Raw genomic sequence first — 22,434 nt, forward strand, 5'->3', positions numbered from 1 at the left:
TTGTGATTCCAGGAACTGCCTGGCAGGAGGGGAGGGGGCAGCCGCCCAGAAGTGAGATTTTTCCCAGTAATGGTCTGCCTTGGAATTCTTTCCTTGAATTGCCTTCATTGCTGCTCCCACAGTCAAATCCAACCCAACCCAACCCAACCCAACCCAACCCAACCCAACCCAACCCAACCCAGGGGACTGTTGATTCTTTTTCTTTTCAACTGTTTCCAAAATCACTTTTCTCTTATTTTTTTTCCTGACACAACTGAGATAGCACAGAATATTTATAAGACACTTTGCTTAAAAAAAAGAAAGAAAGAAAGAAAGAAAGAAAGAAAGAAAGAAAAATCAAATGAGAGATAAACAAGAAACTTTACAAAAAATCCAGTCCCCCTGCTCCCCCCCACAGTGAGGCTGGCTGACAGGCTAGCTTCACAGACACAGAGTTCCTGGGTGGTATAGCATGCTGAACTCTGAACTCTGAAAGGCCCTGTCCAGAAATGTTCCTCTGGAAAGTTCTTGGAAGACATTTTACTGCTTACAGGGATCACTCCCAAGGGCCAGGTAAGATCTGTAGAGTACTTCTTCCAACTGAACCTGGCCAAGCACTTAGCACTTTCACCCCTTCCCTTTCCCAATCCTTCTGCTCTGGCTTCCCACGCCACACCTCTTGTGCTGCCCCTTGCTCTTTTCTGCCTCCACTTGCCCTTCCTGGGCCACGTTCTAGGCTCTAAGATGCTTCTGTCCTGCTTCCAGTAGAAGTTTCTAATCATATAACACATCACCTCTCCTCAAAGAGGATGGGGATGAACACTTTCCTCTGACTTTTGCCTCTGATATCTGAAGCAACCTGCCCCAGTCTAGTGAAGGGGTCCAGAGAGCTCCCTCAGCCTTACAACACTAAGGACTGGTGCCCCAGCTTGTTTACCCTTACTCCTTCTCCTGAAAACCAACCTTTCTGAGCATGTAAGGAATTAACATTCCTCCTACCTCTCTTCTAAGGAGTCCACTTGTGTCCAGAGGGAAGAAGCAGGAGTCTAATGGGACTCTCCGTCTTTCTTCCCATTCTGCCAGGGTTTTTCCACTTGGTTTCTTTTCTCCTCGCTGCAACTCAAGACTCACTGGTTGGTTGAATGTGTAGTTCCTTTTCCCTTATTCAATAGAAGGTTCTTTCCCAGTAGCCCAAAGCGAAGAGTGTGTGAGAGAAAAATACGAGAGAATTTCTACAGAGTCCACTCCCAGCAAAGCAGGAACCACAGGGGAATCAGCAGATACTGAGGTATTAGGAGGCAAAGATTGTTGCGGGCTGTGGAACAGCTCTTTGCCTCTCAAGTCCCAGCTCTTAGATTGGCCCTGGCTGCTACTGTAGTTCTCATTCTCCAGGACTCAACCAGGTTTGTGACACGCTGCCCTGTTCTGGGCCTTCTACTTGGGAGTCCTGTGACAACCAACGTCCCCCTGCTGCTCTACATGGTGGATGAATGTCCAGAGTGACTTTGTGGGTAAAGAAACTCTTCACACCATAACTTTTGAACCTCTCTCAGGGTACAGTGCTCTTATGTAGAGTTTGCAAAGTAGATCCTTTAGGACTTACCCTTCCTTCCTTCCTTCCTTCCTTCCTTCCTTCCTTCCTTCCTCTTTCTTTCTTTCTCTTTCTTTCTTTCTTTCTTTCTTTCTTTCTTTCTTTCTTTCTTTCTTTCTTTCTTTCTTTCAAGACTTTATTTATTTATTTGAGAGCGAGAGAGGGGGAGAGAGCATGAGCCGTGGGGAGGGCCAAGGGAGAGGGAGAAGCAGACGCCCCACTGATCAGGGAGCCAAACATGGGGCTTGATCCCAGGACCCTGAGATCATGACCTGAGTTGAAGGCAGAAGCTTAACTGACTGAGTCACCCAGGCATCCTAGGACTTCTGATTTCTGTCTAAAGCCAACCAATTTGAAAATAGGATGTTACGGCCCATTACAGAAATTTAGGTGTGTTGTACAATAAGAAAGAAAAAGAAAAGATGGAAGGAAGGAAGGAAGGAAAGAAGGAAGGATGGACTGGAGGGAACTTTGTCTGGTTGAAGGTAGGGCAACTAGGAGTATTGACGTCTTCATCCTTGAAGCTCTTGTTAGCTCTCTGCTGCTTTTGGCTTTTGCAAACAATGACATAATATTTTCTCATAATAAGCATGGGGAGGGATTATACAGTTTCTCATCTTGGGATTGTTCATATCAATCACATTGTGGCTCTAAATTTTGTTTTTCTCTGTTTTTCAGTAGATAGGTATACATGTAATATTGGAAAGAAAAGATATTTCTCTATTGTTTAGGAGGTGGAATGACACTTCAGAATCTGATTTGTCTTATCATACCAACCAACCCAGCCTTAAATAGTCACAGAAATAAATATCAGTTAGGAAAACTATGAAAAATGTTTATTTATTTTCATGAATCTTTTCTTTTCTAGTTGAATAAATCCCATGCTGTTGGAACTTTAAAGAGATGTACTTGAGTGTGTGTGTGTGTGTGTGTGTATGTGTATAATTTTTTTTACTGTTCACAGATGTAAGGGACTTTCTCAGAAAAACGTGCTTGAGAGCCCAGATACTCAGCATTTAGTCTTTGCTACTGATGTTTCATTTTCATTTGGGGGCCTTGGTGTGATCAGTAGCCTTCTTTTCACATTTTCCTCTATAATTTTGATTTAAAAAACACCAAATACAAGAAACCCCCCAGTTCCTAACTTTCTGGTTCCAAGATATCTTTAAGACAGTGTTTATGCCATCATTCTAAAGAGTGACAGTGAAGTATGATGTTTTCCTTCTTCTCAAACAGGCCCTCCCTGGTCACCTGCCCCTGCACCACCCATTGCTTCAAGGAGATCTAGAACTGACAACGCCAGAGGCAGACAAACTTGCATAGCCACAGACTCAGGAGCACAGCAAAACAGACATTTCTTTACTCTGGACTCCTCCTATTTTCTCTCTGCGGCTGCACACAGGACTCTTGCCCTCAGTCGTCCTCTCTTCTCCTTTCATCCCCCTACCATTTGGAAAAATGGAGCATTCAGCTGACCATCCATTCACCCCACCTGCCACCCTGTATTTCATGTTTCTCTCCAGACAATGTCCTGGAATTATTGGTCTTTACAAACTCCCTCACTGTTTTTCTCACCTTCTCCGGAAACTTCTGCAATCAGAATATCACCTGTCATGCCACTAATAGTGTATGCAGCCTCCATTCTCTTTTAAGTCTCTGTGGCGTTTGATAATTCTGGCCAGCCTTTCTTTCCAGAATCCCTTTTCCCTATATTCCAGTTTCCCTTTAACCTCTTGGATTGCGTACTACACTCATCACTAGCTCTCCTTTTTCCTCACTGTGGGTCAGTAGGGTGCCTTAACTAGGGTGACCATGTAATCTTTCATCCAGACCAAGCTATCCTTGAGAATGAAAGGGTGCTCAGTGACAACAGGCACAAACTGAGATCATCCCAGGCCAATGGAGATGTCTGGCCAACCTCTCCTTTCAGGCTCAGGGGAGGAGATGCAAGGAGGAGCTCAGGGCAGGACTTGAATGAGCATAGATTGAGAAGATTTCACAGATTCATCTTAGAGTTGCTTAGCTACTTTTTCTTAGAATCTCATGTTAAAAATTCAGCGTCCCTTTCATGAAAGGGCCCAGTTAACCTGAGGAGAAGTGTCAGAGCAAGATTAGGGCAGAAGAGATGGGTGAAGAGAGAGGTCTAGGTGGGGAGAGGCAGAACTGGTTGAACCAGGTCCTGTGGTTCTCTGGGTTCTAGTCACAGAGTCTGCTCTGACAGGTGAGGATGAACATGGTGCTGAAACCTCTTCCAAGCTCTTCTCAGCTCAGGGTTACCCAAGATCAGTAGCACTGAGTGGCCAGCTGGAGAAGCGTCCACGATGACGCTTTTTGCACAAAATATTCCAGGAACTGTTGACGTTGAAGATGTTGGACATGGAAATAAATAGCAACTGCATTGAAAATGTAGAGAACGAGAAAGCAGCTGATAGCTTTGTTGGCCCCCATGTGAGCCTTCATGCTGGGGTCCCTGGAGCCAGTGGCATGGCTTTCCATGTGTAGAGTACGTGTCTTGAGAGAGAGGATCAGCATGGTGGCTGAAAGGATGAACATGATCAGAGGAATGAAGATCCCCAGGTTATAGAGAACCAGGTTAACCATATTGGTCTCAGAGAAGTATTTCCTCTCAGTGGAAATGGAACTACTACCATTTCTACTACCATTTCCTCTCCGGAATAGAACTACTTCCATACACTTTGAAGGTATCTATAGAGAAGGGAAAGCTGAAGCATAAGGGGATGAACGGTGATAGTCCCAGAAGCCAACAAAGGGTGAGCAAAGTTTGCAATTCTAAGACAACAGAAGATGCTGAGCCAGGCAGCAAGCCGGAGGTTGAAATAGCTCAGAAACATGATGACGACTTTGAAGAGTATAAACACTGTGGTTTGGTTATGAGTGACCAGGAACAGTAGACTGTAAGTATTCTCTAGCGTCATCCAGATCTGCAGCAAGAGCCTGGAAAAGCCGAGCATCAGCGGAATGCAGTCACTGACAGGGAGTCTTTTGCCTCTGGCCCACTTGGCCCCGTGGATAGCTGTAATGAAGCCGTTCCCAATGATGCCAGTGATGCACTCTATTCCAGAGACCACCAGGGTGAGGATGATTTTAAACCTGGATGTGTCTCTATCTGTGGCATCTGTGCTCACCGTGGCCATTCTCTTTGGCCCTCACTTTCAGGTTTCCACACCAAGGACTGGTACCTGTTCTGCAAACTTCTGACCCTCACGCAGTGTTATTGTAATTTTTCTTCCAGTTAATGGTTATTTCCAGTTTTTCTTCATTTACTTGCTGCATGACTGACTACAAGTCAGAGGCTTTAAATGCAAATGATGGAAGGATCTTGTTACTGGCCGTCTCCATTTTTCATAAAGACCCATTTGCCTCGGGCTTGTAGAGGCTCATTGGAAAAAAAAATTTGGAAGAGGTTCCTATCACAGCATCTTTCTACCTTATTAACTTTAAGCCCATATTCACCTTACAGGCAAGAGTCCCAGATTAGGAATCTTAACTGTTCCCATGCCTTTGTACTCATCTCACAAGACCTGTTACCTGCTAAATTGTCTTTAAAATGCAACAGCTCCTTTGATCTGCCTTCTCCGGCTTCCTTTATTTTCTCTCTTATTTGTGGAGTTGTTTTTATCCTATAGCTAGCATGTTTACGAATAAGAAATTCCCATCAGCTTGTATATGGACATTTTTACTTAGAATAAAGTTTCCTTCACAAAGTTCAGCTATTATAATGTACCCGAACAAGAAGAACCAAAATTTGATGCTATTTGGGTTAATTAGAGATGAGAAAAACTGCCCTGTTACAGTTTATTTGCCTGTGTATCACCAATTATAATTTACTGATATGCACATCAGTGTTTGAAAGCTGGAACAGGTAGAATTACCCTGGGAAAGTGACAGGGTATTCTGAACACAGTGCTGAACTTGGACATGTGACCAAACACTGTTATCTTGAAATTTAATTCCTTACTTCTTCACACTGTGAAACACACGGAACCCTGGCATTTTCAAACAATATGCAGATGCCTGGGACTTATTACAGATCTAGTAAGGTAGGATTTGAGCTAGGGCCCAGGCAGGTTGTATTTTTAAAAAGCTAAAAGTAGGGCGTCTGGGTGGCTCAGTGGGTTAAGCCGCTGCCTTCACCTCGGGTCATGATCTCAGGGTCCTGGGATGGAGTCCCACATCGGGCTCTCTGCTCAGCAGGGGGCCTGCTTCACTTCCTCTCTATCTGCCTGCCTCTCTGCCTACTTGTGATCTCTGTCTGTCAAATAAATAAATAAAATCTTTAAAAAAATAAAAAATAAAAAGCTAAAAGTAGTTCGTATTGCTCATAACCAGAGTGAGAACCGAAATCTTAGCTAGACACTAATGAATTTTGGGCCAAATCTGGCCTGTGGTTGTGTTTTATTTTGTGCAGCCTAATCCTGGACAGCATTAGCCCACCAGTGCTTAATACTTCTTATTGGTCAACATTTAAATTTAGGAGATTGCATATATGCACATAAAAAAATTAGTCCTTGAAAAATTAGCAGATTGGGCAATTTTGGGGTTGTGTGGTGAATTGGTTGAAGTGGAACAATGGCTATACATTTAAAAAAGGTATATGTGTACTTTTCAGTTTGTCACAGTATCCACCAATTCCTAGTATCTTTTTTTTTTAATTTATTTTCAGCATAACAGTATTCAGTTTTTTTTCACCACACCCAGTGCTCCATGCAATTCGTGCCTTCTATAATACCCACCACCTGGTACCCCAACCTCCCACCCCCCTGCCACTTCAAATCCCTCAGGTTGTCTTTCAGAGTCCGTAGTCTCTCATGATTCACCTTCCCTTCCAATTTCCCCCAACTCCCTTCTCCTCTCTAACTCCCCGTGTTCTCCATGCTATTTGTTATGCTCCACAAATTAGTAAAACCATATGAGAATCGACTCTCTCTGCTTGACTTATTTCACTCAGCATAATCTCTTCCAGTCCCATCCATGTTGCTACAAATGTTTGGTATTCATCCTTTCTGATGAATACTCCATAGTGTATATGGACCACATTTTCCTTATCCATTCGTCCATTGAAGGGCATCTTGGTTCTTTCCACAGTTTGGTGACTATGGCCATTGCTGCTATAAACATTGGGGTACAGATGGCTCTTCTTTTTACTACATCTGTATCTTTGGGGTAAATACCCAGGATTGCAATTGCAGAGTCATAGGGAAGTTCAACTCTATGGTCAATTAATCTTCGACAAAACAGGAAAAAATATACAGTGTAAAAAAGACAGTCTCTTCAATAAATGGTGCTGGGAAAACTGGACAGCTATATGTGGAAGAATGAAACTCGACCATTCTCTTACACCGTACACAAAGATAAACTCAAAATGGGTAAAAGACCTCAACATGAGACAGGAATCCATCAGAATCCTAGAGGAGAACATAGGCAGTAATATCTTTGATATCAGCCACAGCAACTTCTTTCAAGATATGTCTCCAAAGGCAAAGGAAACAAAAGTGAAAATAAACTTTTGGGACTTCATCAAAATCAAAAGCTTCTGCACAGCAAAGGAAACAGTCAAAAAAACAAAGAGGCAACCAATGGAATGGGAGAAGATATTTGCAAATGACAGTACAGACAAAAGGTTGATATCCAATATCTATAATGAACTCCTCAAACTCAACACACACAAAACAGACAATCATATCAAAAAATGGGCAGAAGATATGAACAGACACTTCTCCAATGAAGACATACAAATGGCTGTCAGAGACATGAAAAAATGTTCATCATCACTAGCCCTCAGGGAGATTCAAACTAAAACCACATTGGGATATCACCTTACACCAGTTAGAATGGCCAAAAATAGCAGACAGGAAACATGTGTTGGAGGGGATGTGGAGAAAGCAGAACCCTCTTACACCGTTGGTGGGAATGCAAGTTGGTGCAGCCACTTTGGAGAACAGTGTGGAGATTCCTCAAGAAATTAAAAATAGAACTTCCCTATGACCCTGCAATTGCACTCCTAGTATCTTTTGACTCTGAGGCTTCATGCCAGTGTGATGGCCCTGTTATAACCCAAAAAAAGAAAAAAAGAAAGAAAGAAAGAAAGAAATTTATTTTAGCAAAAGAAAGAGCATGAGTGGGGGTGGGGCAGGCAGAGGGAGAGGAAGAGAGAGAGAGAATCTCAAGCAGACTCCCCACTGAGTGCAGAACCAACATAGGGCTCAATCTCACAACCTGAGGATCAGGACCTGAGTAGAAATCAAGAGTTGGACACCGTGTTGATTTCCAACACGGTGGACCAACCCACGCTGTTACAACTTCTGTAATAGAGGTGTAGAGATGATGAAAATTCCTTTCCTTCCGTAAATTAATTTTATTTCAAATTAAAGTCAGAGATATATTTTTATTATAAACTTTCCTTTTATTATTAAATCATGTTTGTGTAAAAATAACATCAGAAAAAGCAATATATTGCAAAATTATGAAAAAAATGTTAAAAGATATTAAAGCTCATGTCAACACAAAGCCTTGTACAAGTGTTCATAGCAGCTTTACTCATAATAGCCAGAAAGAAGAAACAAGATTCCTTGACAAGTTCTACATATCCAGTGAGAATCAACTTCGGTTACTTCTACTAATAGAGAGAGTCATATTGGGGTGCCTGGGTGACTCAGTTGGTTAAGCATTGGACACTTGTTTTCTTTTTTAAAAAAGATTGTATTTATTCATTTGAGAGAGATACAGGGACAGAGACACACAGAGAGAGAGAGCACAAGCAGGGGGAAAGACAGAGGGAGAGGAAGAAGCAGACTGCCCACTGAGCTGGGAGCTCAACATGGGGCTTGATCCCAAGACCTGGAGATCATAACCTGAGTTGAAGACAGACGCTTAACCATCTGAGCCACCCACGTGCCCTGTGTTTGATTCTTTGATTTCTGTTCAGGTCATGATCTCAGGGTTGTGAGATCAAGTCCAAGTCGGCCTCCATGCTCATTGGGAAGTCTGCTTGAGATTCTCTCCCTTTCCCTCTGCCCCTACCCCTGCTCTCACTCTCTCTCTCCAAAATAAAGAAACAAGTCCTTAAAAAAAAAAAAATTGAGAGTAGTATTTATCAGCAGCTTTCACGAATTCCAATGCAGCAAACTCATCTTTTTGTGTATTTTGTTTCAACTTATGTAAGTTTTTATAAATAATGTCTTCCTAAAGTTCTTGCACATAACGGATTTCTGCTGTTCTGGTACCATCTTCTGTTGATGATCATTCATGTTTTCCTCTATTTTAATATGCAAGAGCAGTGGGGCCTGGTGAGCAGGTGTGATATTAATAGGGATGTGGGGCCAATTCATTTTTTAGTCTGTGGTCATTTCTCATTCAGGGAGCTAGAATGGAGTCTCCTTTATTCTAGGGAAATTCTCTGGGTGAACCAAAGGCCAAAGGCTTCATATTCTTGGCTATTGGGTTCAAAAAATTTGGTGCTGTTGTAGCATAGATCATATTTGGAAGAATATGTTATTAGGAAAATCATTTCCTCTAACTTCTCTCTCAGGCACTGCCATGCAAACTAGGAAGCTTTCTCAGTTGGGGAGGGGTGAGAAGTGCAGGGATGAGTTGGAGTATGTTGAAACATCTCCATGAAAGTGACTCCACATCCTGCCTTGTGTGGGGCCACCCCATGGGGCTGCATGGGGTGGCAAAGACAGAGTGGGTCTGCAGGATTGCTCCTGAGTCTCCCCAGGCATACTCGAGACAGTCGCTAAACCTTCCTTGTGTTCACACAAAGGGTTTGGAAATTTGCCGAGGGAGTTGGTGGATTCTAAAGGGATGTGTGGTGGTCTTAGCCAGGAGGCTTTGCAAGCTTGGGTTCAGATGAAGCCAGTGCAAGGACAAAGGAATGGCCAAGGAAGAGGCTCCCCATTCCCCACCTCCCTCCACTTCCATTTGTGATTGTGGAACATGGATGTCACCTCCTGGAGGACAGGAAGGAGAAATCCTGAGAAAATCTTGTAATCATAGTGTTTAAACCTGGTATGACTAAGAAAACACTAAAGTATAATTGGCTCCTAAGGTGGCGTGAACTCAGTGAGCAGGATAAAACCTGACCAAGATTCTTTCCTTCAATCATAGCACCCTGCTCTGTGCTGCTGTCTCTCCCTTTCCCAACCCACAGTGACATCTTGGGCAGATTTCATCTTTTTTGGCCTTTTTGGGTTATTAATATTTGATCCAGTTTGGTTTCATGTGTGGGTTGAATCTTTACCATCTCCCTTTTACCCAAGCACAGTTTGAGCTGAGACCCCATCTGCTCAGATCGGAGGGGGACTGGATGGGTCTGGGACACCTGTCTCTTTCTCTTCTTCTTCCAGGGTGCTGCTGTGGGAGAGGGGACAGATTTATTTTATCTCTTTATTTTACTGGCTGCTGCGCTAAATGCATTCTCTCATGGTTGCGACTGCTGTCCTGACACCATCTGGCCATGTGTACCTCTGAGGGCCAAGCATTGTGTACTAGCATGAGGAGCATGTTGGAGTCCTAGAGGGCTCCGTGGCAGCACTGGAGTCAGTCCTTATTTATTCCAGTAACTCTTCCCTCCTACTTTGATAAGTCTAGCTCTAGATGGCAGGCCACCACTGGTTATAGTAGGGCTGGCATTGCCACCTCTTGATAAGCTTTGCAGGTCAATATCTAACCCCACCGTTGGCCTGTTTTAGATCTGGCCTTCTCAACCTTGTGTATATACCAGAGTTCCCTAACACTGTGAAGCTTTAAAAAACATCCATACCCATGTCTCATCCTCGAAGATTCTGAGTAATTGTTCTGGAGAAAAGCTAAGTGTTTGCATCTCTGAAGATCCCCATTGCAATTCCAGTGGGAGCAGGGGAGAGTTGAGAACCACTATGGGCATGGGGTATTTACCCACATGGTTTATGGTATGGTCTCTAAGGCCAATTCTGGGACAACAGGAACCCTGCACTCAGCATGGCTGTAGAGGTGACTGAATGACTTCCTGGATAAGACTGAGGACATGTCCTTCCATCAGGTAGAGGGAGATCAGATCCAGAGGTTGAATTTCAGTTACAATATTTTGCAAAACTGAGTTTTTGCCTTGTGAAAGTCACTTCTACTGTAATGTATTAGAAAAGCAAATGTTTCTCAGATCTCTGTGAAAAGGAGGGAAAAGAACATAGATGCAAAGAGTCATAGGTTTCTACTTTATAAACTGAAAACCACTCCTCTGTGCTTATTTGGCAAAGGAAGTAAGGTACAAGAAGAGCCGTTATGGTGCCATTATGAAGCAAACCACCATAAGCACAAAGGCCAGGGATGTGGAAAAGATGTGATCAAATCCTAATGAGCTGCACAGAGACAGAAGAGTCAACAAGGTTTGTTTTGGTCGTTAATGAAACATGCAGTTATGTATTTCAGTGAAAAATCTGCCAGGACATGACCTTCTTCACAGAGTGCAAGTTGTAAAAGAGTGTCTTCTGAATGTGATGGAAACTGTGGGTCCTGAAAAGATAGAAGCATGTGCAAATACAAGTGTAATCAGAAACACTGTTGCTCAATGTACTAGAAATATGGCTGAGAAATTAAAAGGAAAAATTGTGTGAAAAAAGTCTTAAACATTGTGACATTTGCTTTTGCAGCTGATGAGGGTACATATTTAGTAATACTTAGACGTAATAATTAGCTCGATTTATTCACTGTGGGCTCGAGAATTTTTCTATGACTGAAAATATTTCAGTGTGTCCATGACAGGCACAACACTAGGAAGTAATTAAGAAATTCATTTTTGTAACAGAGGAAACTTTCAAAAAATTTAATATAGATGATCTTCCTGGGATAGATGGTGCTAATATTGGACTTGCAGTAAAACTTAAATTCCGTTGGCAAGTCATGCAAGGACACAACTTTACCTCTACTCATTTGCGTTATTCAGCAGGAATTGCTTTCTGTTAGAAGTTATAAGTGGAACCCATCACAGACACAGAGCTTACTACCTGTAAGCTGGATCTCCCCTGGGGCGTGGGGCATGGAGCGTCGCAAGCAGCGTTGAATGAATCGGACACCTAACACAGCGGCCTGCTCACTGCACATAGGTTGGGAGGCTGAGCCAGCGCAGAAGCTAAGGAGAGGTGTTAAACTGTTGAAATGAGCTCATGTCTTCATCACTGAGGAATAAAATTTCTGCTTATGCTAAGCAGCGAAGATTGTTATCCCATAATTGGCTAACACTTTGAATGCCCTGCAAAGGCATCCACTGTACTTATAAAACATTATGAGAAAGTTATCTGGCATAGTGTTACTTGGTCCTCTTTTCTGGTCTAGAATTAATTCTAGCACTGTAACTGATGGTCTGAACCCCACGATGAGAATTCTGTTAGGCTGAAGGCTGATGGCATGCCAAGTAGCTTATTGGTTCCAGCTCTGTGAAGATGACCTCCCCCTGCCCAGTGCTCTGTTATCTCTTCATACCTGCAGTGTGGAAGGTGATCCACGGTAAGATACATGACAGGACAGCACAGGGACACCAGAGCACCAAACTCCTGCAACTATCTGAACAATTGTGCAACGATTGTTAAAAAAATCTTAGGAAATGCCTACGTTTGTGAACAGCTCTTTTCAGTTATTGAAGTAAGACTAAGTATCACTCCTGGTTGAAGCTACCGGTCAAGGATGAATTCTGCGTTGGCACTGAACTTGGTACAAGATTTAACCATGACAGGCTAAAGAAAAAGCCTCAGATTTCTTGTTCCAAAACAAAAGTTAACAAGTTGTGAAAGAAAATGTTAAAAGTAAAATATTTGTTTTATGTTTCCCCCCCCAATTTTGAATTTATGTTGCAATCATGAATATCATACGTGCATGCACTATGTGCTATGGTCATAATCATAGTTCAGAAAAATAAAGTTTGATTATGCTCCTGGCACTTGTTGTGTTTTTCTTCCCTCTTCTATGTTTACCCATAGACTTTTATGTCCCTGGCTTCTTTAGACCCTGGAGTTTTCAGTGACCTCTTTAATGTGTGTCTTGTGTAGGCAGATACATGGTGGCTCTAAAGCTTAACAGCCATAAGGTGGAGCCTGGGAATCCTTGGAAAATTGGGCAATTACTTAATTTTTCCACTAGTGGGCGGGCATGTTCTTTCTTTTTAAATAGGAGCATCTAGCAAAACTTAGAAAACCTTTTTCTATTTTGGGCAATCTGCTAAGAGTTTTCTCCACCCACTTTCAGGAAGACCTCTGAATCTTTATACTCAGGGTCAAAGTTATGGTCATGGCCAGACAGTTTTCATGAGGAAACTCACATTGTCTCTTAATAAAGCAATTTTTTTGGTTAATATTTATTTTTGAAAGATAAGTTGCAAATAAAAACTGTATTCCTTAAATAGACTAACTGCAGTTGCCTACAGAGCCCATTTCTAAAGACTCTGGAACATCAGAATACCAGAATACCAATACTACAGGTGACTCAAGAGCTGGTGTTGGGGATGAGAGAATGCAGGCCTTAAGCAGGGAGGAGAATTGCCCAAGGCCACTCACCTGCTGCACTCATTACTGGACTATCAGGTAATGCTTCTTGGGTGGTCCCTTTACACTTGCCTTTGGATTTCTTTCTTTCTTTCTTTCTTTTTTTTTTTTTAAGATTTTATTTATTTATTTGACAGAGAGAGATCACAAGTAGGCAGAGAAGAAGGCAGAGAGAGAGAGAGAGAGGAGGAAGCAGGCTCCCTGCTGAGCAGAGAGCCTGATGCGGGACTCGATCCCAGGACCCCGAGATCATGACCTGAGCCGAAGGCAGTGGCTTAACCCACTGAGCCACCCAGGCGCCCCCTGACCATTGTTTCTAAACAAAACTGGAATCTTATTCATTTGACAAACCTATAATTACCTACTGTGTCTGGGACACTGCAGAGAAATAGTAAACAGACAAATTCCTGTCTTCATGAATTTTGCAGTTTAACTTTGCGGGGCAGGGGACGGGAAGGAGAGGAGGGGAAAGGGAGTGAGTGAGTTTGGGAAGGGCAGAAAATAAACAAGTAAACAGACGATATAATTTCAGATAATAACTACCATAAAAAAGTAAAGAATTGATTTTCAAGGGTGCCAAGACTATTTAATGCGGGGAGAATAGTCCTTTCAAAGCTGAACACCTACAACTGAATATCTATATGCCAAAGAATGAAGTTAGACTTCTACCCCATACCATATACAAAAATGAACTCAAAATGGATCAAAGACTGAAATGTAAGATTTGACGCTATTAAGCTCTTAGAAGAAAACAGAAGTATAAATCTTTGTGCCTTTGGACTATGCAGTGGCTTCCCAGATATGACACTTAAAGCATAAACAACGAAAAATGGAGAAATTGGACTTTGTCAAAATTTAAAAACTTTTGTGTTTCAATAGGTACTATCAAGAAAGCAATAGACAAGTCATGTAATGGGAGAAAATATTTGCAAATCCTGTATCTGGTAAGAGTTTAGTATCCAGAAATAACTGCTACAACTCAACAATAAAAAGACAGCCTATTTAAAAAGTGGGCAAAGGATTTGAATAGCCTTTTTTCCAAAGAAGATACACAAATGGCCAATACGCTCATGAAAAAAACACTCAGCACCATTAGTCATTAGGGAAATGCAAATCAAAGTACATCTCATCAAACTCATTAAGATGGCAAAACTAAAGACAATTACAATTGTTGACAAGGTTTGGATAAATTGGAACGCTTATACATTGCTGGTGTGAATGTAAAAGTGAATCAGGTTCAAGCTATATTGAAAGGACCCTCTTAGAAGTGGGGGAGGTAGTGTCTGTTGGACAGGAGAGATTACAATAGGCCAAAGAGCTCATTGCCTGCTTTAGATCAGGATTTTCAACATTGACACTACTTTTGTAGTGTCTACTTTGACATTTTGGACCTGATATTTTGTTGTAGGAGCCTGTCTGTGCATTGTAGGATAGTTGGCATCTCTGGCCTCCACCCCCTAGGTGCTACTGACATTCCCCCAGTCGTGATATCTAAAATATCTCCAGACATTATCAAATGTTCCGTAGAGAGGGTACTGTCAAAAATTGACCCTGGTTGAGAAGGAGCCCCACAAAGAAACCCCACAAAGAACCACACATCAGCCTCAGTGTCCTATTGCTTCTACAATAGATTGCCAAAAAATGGTTTAAAAATAGCACGGAACCTGTACCCCTGGGGATAAAAATATATGTTTATAAAAAATAAAAAGTTAAAAAAAAAATAGCACGGAAGGGGGCGCCTGGGTGGCTCAGTGGGTTAAAGCCTCTGCTTTCGGCTCAGGTCATGATCCTAGGGTCCTGGGATCGAGCCCCGCATCGGGCTCTCTGCTCGGTGGGGAGCCTGCTTCCTCCTCTCTCTCTGCCTGCCTCTCTGCCTACTTGTGATCTCTCTCTGACAAATAGATAAAATCTTTAGAAAAAAAAAATAGCATGGAGGACATGGGGAGTTAGAGAGGAGAAGGGATTTGGGGGAAATTGGAAGGGGAGGTGAACCATGAGAGACTATGGACTCTGAAAAACAATCTGAGGGTTTGAAGGGGCGGGGGTGGGAGGTTGGGGGATCCAGGTGGTGGGTATTGGAGAGGGCACGGATTGCATGGAGCACTGGGTGTGGTGCAAAAATAATGAATACTGTTATGCTGAAAATAAATAAAAAATAAATAAAAAAAAACACAAAAAACCACATTTCTTTTTTTTTTTTTTTTTAAGATTTTATTTATTTATTTGACAGAGAGAGATCACAGGTTGGCAGAGAGGCAGGCAGAGAGAGAGAGAGGGAAGCAGGCTCCCTGCTGAGCAGAGAGCCCGATGCGGGACTCGATCCCAGGACCCTGAGATCATGACCTGAGCCGAAGGCAGCGGCTTAACCCACTGAGCCACCCAGGCACCCAAAAAACCACATTTCTGATCTCACAATTCTGGGGGTCAGAAGTTCAACCCGGGTCTTACTGGGCTAATATCAAGGTGTTGGCAGGCCTGCATTCCTTCTGGGAGCTCTGGTGGAAAATGCCTTTCCTTGCCAGCTTTTCAATGTTGCTCTTGTTCCTGACTCCCTGCTCCCAGCCAGCAATGGCCATCACATCTTCTCTGACTCTTGCCCTCCTGCCTCCCTCTGATAAAGACCCTTTGATTACATTGGGCCCGCCTGGGTAGTACAGGTTCATCTTCCCATCTGGAAGTTCTAAACTTTATCACATGTGCCAAGTCCCTTTTACCATGGGAGGTAATGTATTCACAGGTTTCACAGATTAGGATGTGAACATCTTTGGGGAAGGCATTCTGTGTGCCACAGTCAGTATTTGGGCTTAAGCCAACCAGATGACACTGAGTGGCCAGATGTGCCAGCACTAGTTAAGGAAGACCCTGGGCTTTCTACTTCCTTCTCCCTCTGCCTCCTCCCACGAGCTAGAAGCAGTTGAGCAAGTGGGCAAAGAAGGTGAGAAAAAGAGATCTCACCGTCCTCCTCCCCATCACTGGAACCGAATGCTGAGGTGTGCTCAGGTCTAGCTGGGGAGAGACCTCGAGATCACTTGGGAGATAATGGTTTTGATTACAGTAGGATGGAACTTTTTTAAAAATGGAAAATTAGGAGGTCTAGATACAGACACTGACTGTTGTTTCTAAACAAAACTGGAATCTTACTCATTCGACAAACACATAAGTACCTACTATATCTTACTTTAATTCCCCACTTGTCTGGAAGGCCACAGGCTCTACCTGGAAGGTCACTCATGGCTAGAAAAGAGTCTGTTAATCAGTGAAACCGAAGGCAGTGATGGAGAGAGAAAAAGGTCACAGCTCATAGTCCCTCATAGAATCCAGCTCATTGGATAAACCTGCTACAAGAGGGTTTTGGGGGAGAGAGGATTTCAAAATTCTATTGCATCACCCCATGACCGAGAGGATCCTTTTCTCAGAGGGGGAGAGGTGGCAGAGTGTTGGATGTGTCTGTACCCACAGGCCAAAAGATGTGGAGGCCTCGGGAAGCCCATGACTCTCCCAGGAATGTTGGATGATTTTGCTTTTGCCTAGAAATTTAAGGAGAGAGGTAGAGGAAGGAGAGAAAGGAGTGGGAAAAAGGTAGACATGTCTGGGCTGGTAGCTACCAACGTTCGTCTGGGTAAGATCGAGCAGACAGTGTTTCAAATCTGTGCTGGCAAGAGGAGCTGGGGCATATGGCCCTTGCATGGAGAGGGATACAGCTTGCAGCTCCGTGGCTCTGAGTCAGACTTTAAAGTGCTTCCCAGTGTGTCAGTGTAAGACCTGCCTGAACCCTAAACTGTAACTGGAAAACTTTCATGGGTTTCTTGAGGACAACCATTAAATATCCCAAACACAGGTTTCTCCCTTCATGGTTGGATGAGCCTGCTTCCTTCTCTCCTGAGACATGGACACACAGTGGAGGAGGCCACACACAAAGATTCAAAACTTTGAGTGCCAATCAGGCTAAAACAAAAATTACCTCTGATTTTGAATTATATGTGGTTTATTTATATATGATTATAGTGACCATTTAAAGAATACAAGAATGACATACTTACCAAGGGGTAAGAAAAATTTGGAGGGTGGGGAAGATTATGGAGCGCCAAAAATGTGTGTGTGTATGTTTTTTAAAGATTTACTTATTTATTTTAGAAAGAGAGAGAGTGCATAAGTGTCCATGCACAAGTGGGGAGAGGGATAGAGGGAAAGAGAATGAATCTTCAGCAGGCTCCAGACTCAGCACAGAATCTGACGCGGGGCTTGATCTCAAGACCCTGAGATCATGACCTGAGCCGAAACCAAGAGTGGATGCCTAACCTACTGAGCCACCCAGGTGCCCCTGGGTGTGTGTGTTGTGCAGGAAAAGAGTCACTGATGTGTCTGAGTGGGGTAGACTCCTCAAGATAAAGTGGAGCTGGTGATGAAGGTGATTCAGTAATGCAACTGATTCAGTAATACTGAATCAGGGAGCTATGAAGCAGGAGAAGAGGGCCCACCCCTAAAAAGAGCTGCAGGTACAGAGAGAAGAACCCACTCAAGACTGACATGAGGAGAGATGGGGAGGGGGCAAGGCCTTAAGCAGAATTTCACCTTTCTCTAGATGCTAAATAGGAGTGAACTTTAAAAACCCTACTCCAGGTTCACTGCACATCCTAGAAGTCAGATGCTATTTATGTGCTTCCCTCATGCTGTCTTCATGCCCAAAGTCTTACCCAGGATTGTCTGGCAACAAAAAGACCCTGGATTTTTCCTTAGAGAAGTGGGCAGAAGTATCCCACTGAAGCTGGGTTCTGTCTCTCTCCATGTATTTGTAGCAATGCACCTGGGTACAGGTGCTTTTTACTTTTAAGCTGAATGTAATAAAGATTCATTTTCTAAATTAAAGAGATTGTCCCCGGCCACCTGTGAGGCTCTCCATAAGTAATCTGTTGAAGGAAGAAGGGAAGGAAGGAAGGTGGAAAGGTAGGAGGAAGGAAAAGTGGAAGGAAGGGAGGGAGGAAGAAAGGCAAAAAGGGAAGGAGAGAAAGAAGGAAGGAGGGAAGGAAAGAAATAGGAAAGGAAAGAGGGAAAGAAAGGAGAGAGGGATGGGAAAATGGAGGAAGAGTAGACCAAAGGACAGAAGGAGGGAGGAAATGAAGCTTTGCCTTTCTGTGTGTGTGCTTCCATGCTCTGTCACATGGATTTGCTTCCAGAAGTAGCACAGAAGATTATGGAGAAGGTTAGCTTTGTGCAGGGAACTCTAAACCTTTGAGTTATGACAGAAGAAGCAAGGAGGGTACTTTGGTGCCAGATCTTTAAGGTGTGTGTTGGTGGGGAAGGGGGCGTAGAGCTGTCCTTATTCTGAGAGTGAGGCTGAGAAACGCTCCTGTGACCTGTGAGCTCATGGACCCTGGTAATGCAGATCTTTCCCAAGAACTGCCCAAACACCTGTCTCTGGGGGCATAAACACACTGAAACCCAAGGAGCCTATGCTTGCTTCATTTACTGGCCTGCCTGCCTTAAGGTCCCTTTATCCTCCCCCTGGAGCCTCATTGTCCCCTGGCTGCATGGTGGGCATTATTAGCCTTGTGCCCTGCACTTGGTTTTTTTGAGGGGGAGGTTGTCTATATCCTGTGATCCCCAGAGAGATTGCTTTGGTCTCATTTCACAAATACCTTTGGCTCTGTACTGTCATTTTCAGATGGGTCTGTTCTAAGGTGACTGGAACTTGGATGGGTGTAAATAAGAGATGTTGCGAATATTAAATGTGAAGAATCTAGGTGTAAAGTGGGCATTGATCAATATCTGTGGATCTTGAAAACACTTAAATGCTGCTTCTTTACTATTTGCCTTTCGTTGTCCTTAATGCTGTCTTCATTTGTTCTCCAGTCAAGACCGGAAGTCTTTGATCCCCATGATCAAGAGGAACATTTTCTATCTTGACAAGTGTAAGCCACCACCTTTCTGAGGAAGTGTGGCATAGTCTGGGTGATCCCTAAAGAAGGCAGAGCTCCCTCCTCTCTGTGACTGGAAGCCTAGGTTGGAGCACTGGGAAGCCATTAAGAAGAGAAATGAGGGAATGAAGTAAGATAGGTAAGATACCTTTCTTCTCCCTTTCCTTCAAATTTTTTTTTTTTTTTTTTTTTTGTTATTTCACTTTACTTAGCACACAGTCACAGTCTGAGCCCTATTCTTCTTCACATTTTGTGGGAAAGTGTTTTTTTGTTCAGCAGAAAATGGGAGCTCAAGGAGATCCTGGAGCAGAGACAAGAACGCTCCACAAATCTGGCATGACATTCCCTGTATTTTCTGCCTGCTCCCAGTCAGCTGGGGCTGTATGGTTCACTCTGGCCAGTGGGCTATGAGTGGAAGGTGATGTGTGACATCCTCCCTATGGCACCAAGAAGCAAGTGGGACAACTTCACAAGTTACATCTGCTGAGGTGAACTCTGGAGCCTTGTCTGTGATGGTGGCTCACTAGCTCTATGCGGCCTGGATCCCTGAGACACTGTGTGGAGAACAGCTACCCTTGGAGTCTTTGGACCCGCAGAGGGTTTTGAATGTGCAAGGAATCAATGTGTGCTTTCTTTCTTTTTTTTTAAATGTGTTTTTTCTTAAGCCATTGAAACTTTTCTTTTTAAATTTTTAAGGAAAATGAATTTAAGTGGATACCTTAAATAGTATAACTTTTAGTTTAAAAACATTTACACAGCACTTTATGAAGCATATTTTCATAGATATTTCCTTTAAAGTTCACTGTGCTGCTAAGGTAATTTTTCTTTCTTTTGACTTTTATTTTGACTAAATTTCAGGCTTCTAGAAAAATTGTAAGAAGAGCACAAAGGACTCCTGCATACCCTTTACCCAGATTGCCCAAATATTGCCGTTTTACTGTGTTGCTTCTTTCCTCTATCTCTCTCTCTATATATATATACATACATATACATTTATATATGAAGTAACTTTTTTCTGAACTGTTTGAGAGAAAGCTGCAGATATGATGCCCCTTCATCTATAACTACTTCACTGTGTTCCCCCAAAACAAAGACATTAGGGTCATGTGTTCTGCTGCATAGCATAGCTTATTCTAGACCAATACAGACAACCTTCATGGCATTGTTAAATGGGGAAGGTTTAATAGAGACTGGAGAAGCAGCAGGACAGAGGTCATAAAGTGCTTTCAAGGAAACCAGCTCAGAATTTGAGAGATTAGAATCTTTTTTTTTTTTTTAAAGATTTTATTTATTTATTTGACAGACAGATATCACAAGTAGGCAGAGAGGCAGGCAGAAAGAGAGGAGGAAGCAGGCTCCCCACTGAGCAGAGAGCCCGATGTGAGGCTCAATCCCAGGACCCTGGGACCATGACCTGAGCCGAAGGCAGAGGCTTTAACCCACTGAGCCACCCAGGTGCCCCGAGAGATTAGAATCTTAAGGGAAACAGATTTTGATCCTTTAATTGGTATTTTGTGATATAATATGATGTATAATATATATCATATTATATATATCATATCATAATAATATATAATATGAAATGATATTTAGGGACCCAGATACAGGTTTATGGGAAGGGAGTTACCATATGGAGAGAAGTAATTTCAGGAAAATCTGTTTCCCAATCAAGATAAAACTGGACGCTTTTTTCTACTTTGTGCCCGCAGTAGGTATTACTATCATATGATATTGCCATGTTTCCAGTAAAATCACTTCTGTTTTTCTCCAGGCCTGAAAATGTATCCAGGCCACTGGCAAGGATGACCTTAGAAAGAGTGTAGTTAACAAAAGTGTAAGAACTTATCCTTGGGTGCAGCGGGAGGACTAGCAGTTGGAAACCACACTCTCTAAGCAGAAGGAATGCTGTCCATAACATTCAGGGTCAGCCTAGGCTTAGATACCTGGGAACTTACTGCCCAGCCTTCTATTTTGGCAGTGATAGGGACTCATCAGTCCCAGTTTCCAGAGCTGTGTCCTTTTCACTCTTCCTTCCAAATCTACCTCCCCCAGGGCTTTCAATCTGTGCCTGGTTCTGGTTTGAATGAGCCACTGATTTATTTGTAGCCATCCAGGATCTGGAGTGCAGATGCAAATGGCAGTTTTCTCTGGTAAGTGTTGGTGGCAATTGGATCCGATTCTGATTTGCATTCCCAAGGCCTGCAGGTTCTCAGGAAATCACATCTTATACAGGCAGTCTGGTGAAGGTTATTTTTAATCTCAGCTATAAATGCCAGTCCATAATAGTTCTTAAAACCGAAAGAGCTTTCATTTGCAGAGGATAGTTAAAGACAGAGTCATTAGTTTAGCAAAAATCTGGACCAAAAAGGGGTAAGGAAAGGGGACTCTGGAGATAGAGAGGGCTGGGGGTTCAGGAGTGAGATAGGGACAGGCCAAATTTGGAAGACATTGGCTTTTTGGAGACTTGAACAATGAGAATGTAGGGACTTGTTCAGGGAGAGCATGGAGGGAGAAAGAGAGAAATGCATTTTGGACCTCCAAGGGCATTTTAAGCATTCTGTTCTTTCTTAAAGTCAGTCTCATTAGAGTTCATCCCTGTTTCTGACACCCGTGGTGGTGCCTTAGAGCCCTTTTCCTCTGTTCTCACCACCTCTCAGTCTCTAGTCTCCTCTCTTGCTGGTGCTGGGCCTTGTCTGGAGATGCTTTTATACTCCAAATTCCAGTCCAGGGTTAGAATTGGCTTCGGTGGAGTCATATGCTCTGTGGATATTTCAAAATCCTCGGTGAGCTCCCACATAAAGTAGGAATGAATTTTAAACTTTGCAAACCGAGGGAATGAAGAACAACTTGTATGTTAAAAGTAATTATGTTTAGGGGCACCTGGGTGGCTCAGTGGGTTAAGCCTCTGCCTTAGTCTCAGGTCGTGATCCCAGGGTCCTGGGATCAAGCCCCTCGTCGCTTCCCTTCCTCTCTCTCTGCCTGCCTCTCTGCCTACTGGTGAGCTCTGTCTGTCAAATAAATAAATAAAATCTTAAAAAAAAGTAATTATGTTTAGGGTGACTGGGTGTCTCAGTTGGTTAAGTGACTGCCTTTGGCTCAGGTCATGATCCTGGGGTCCTGGGATTGAGTCCTGCCCACATCAGGCTCCCCCTTCTCTGTGGAGAGCCTGATTCTCCCTCTCTGTTTGCCTGTCACCCCCCCCCCCCATTTGTGCTCTCTCTCTCTGTCAAATAAATAAATAAAATCTTTAAAAAAATAAATAAAAGTAATTAGTTTAATAGCTACATAGCTCCTCCTTCCTCAATCCACCTGGTGGGTGAAAACATAATTCTGGGTAGACTCACTCATTTCATGTTACACTCAGCCCACTCAAGATTTTCTCTCCTGCTTTGAGCCTGGCTACTCCTTAAACGTGGAA

The 22,434-nt window shown here is 43.1% G+C and overlaps 2 protein-coding genes across 29 annotated transcripts in view; one reads left to right on the top strand and one right to left on the bottom strand.

The window, feature by feature from the left end:
• The window catches only part of LOC309844598 (uncharacterized protein), a 58,428-nt gene extending 38,141 nt beyond the window's left edge, over positions 1–20,287 (top strand). For 12 of the 28 annotated variants that reach the window (XR_014300773.1, XR_014300774.1, XR_014300775.1 and 9 more), the window contains one exon: positions 11,511–12,498. Coding sequence is in view for 17 of the 28 variants with exons in the window: in XM_082691699.1 (XP_082547825.1) it covers positions 11,511–11,627 (117 nt within the window). In the remaining 11 variants the exon portion in view is untranslated. Of the gene's footprint in view, positions 1–2,806; positions 3,212–10,828; positions 11,273–11,510; positions 12,499–12,962; positions 13,141–18,951; positions 19,156–19,292 lie in introns of those variants that run through there. The other 16 variants (XM_082691683.1, XM_082691691.1, XM_082691679.1 and 13 more) reach the window with 7 other exon arrangements.
• TAS2R40 (taste 2 receptor member 40) lies at positions 3,771–5,663 on the bottom strand (the record flags this gene model as incomplete). Its single annotated transcript, XM_082694134.1, is given in 5 exon segments — positions 3,771–3,902; positions 3,904–3,961; positions 3,963–4,241; positions 4,243–4,332; positions 4,334–5,663. Coding segments are annotated over 5 exon segments (951 nt in total). The 5' UTR covers positions 4,726–5,663.
• Positions 20,288–22,434: the final 2,147 nt, after the last annotated feature.

Source organism: Mustela nivalis (assembly GCF_964662115.1).
Source record: "Mustela nivalis genome assembly, chromosome: 12".
NCBI lineage: Eukaryota > Metazoa > Chordata > Mammalia > Carnivora > Mustelidae > Mustela > Mustela nivalis.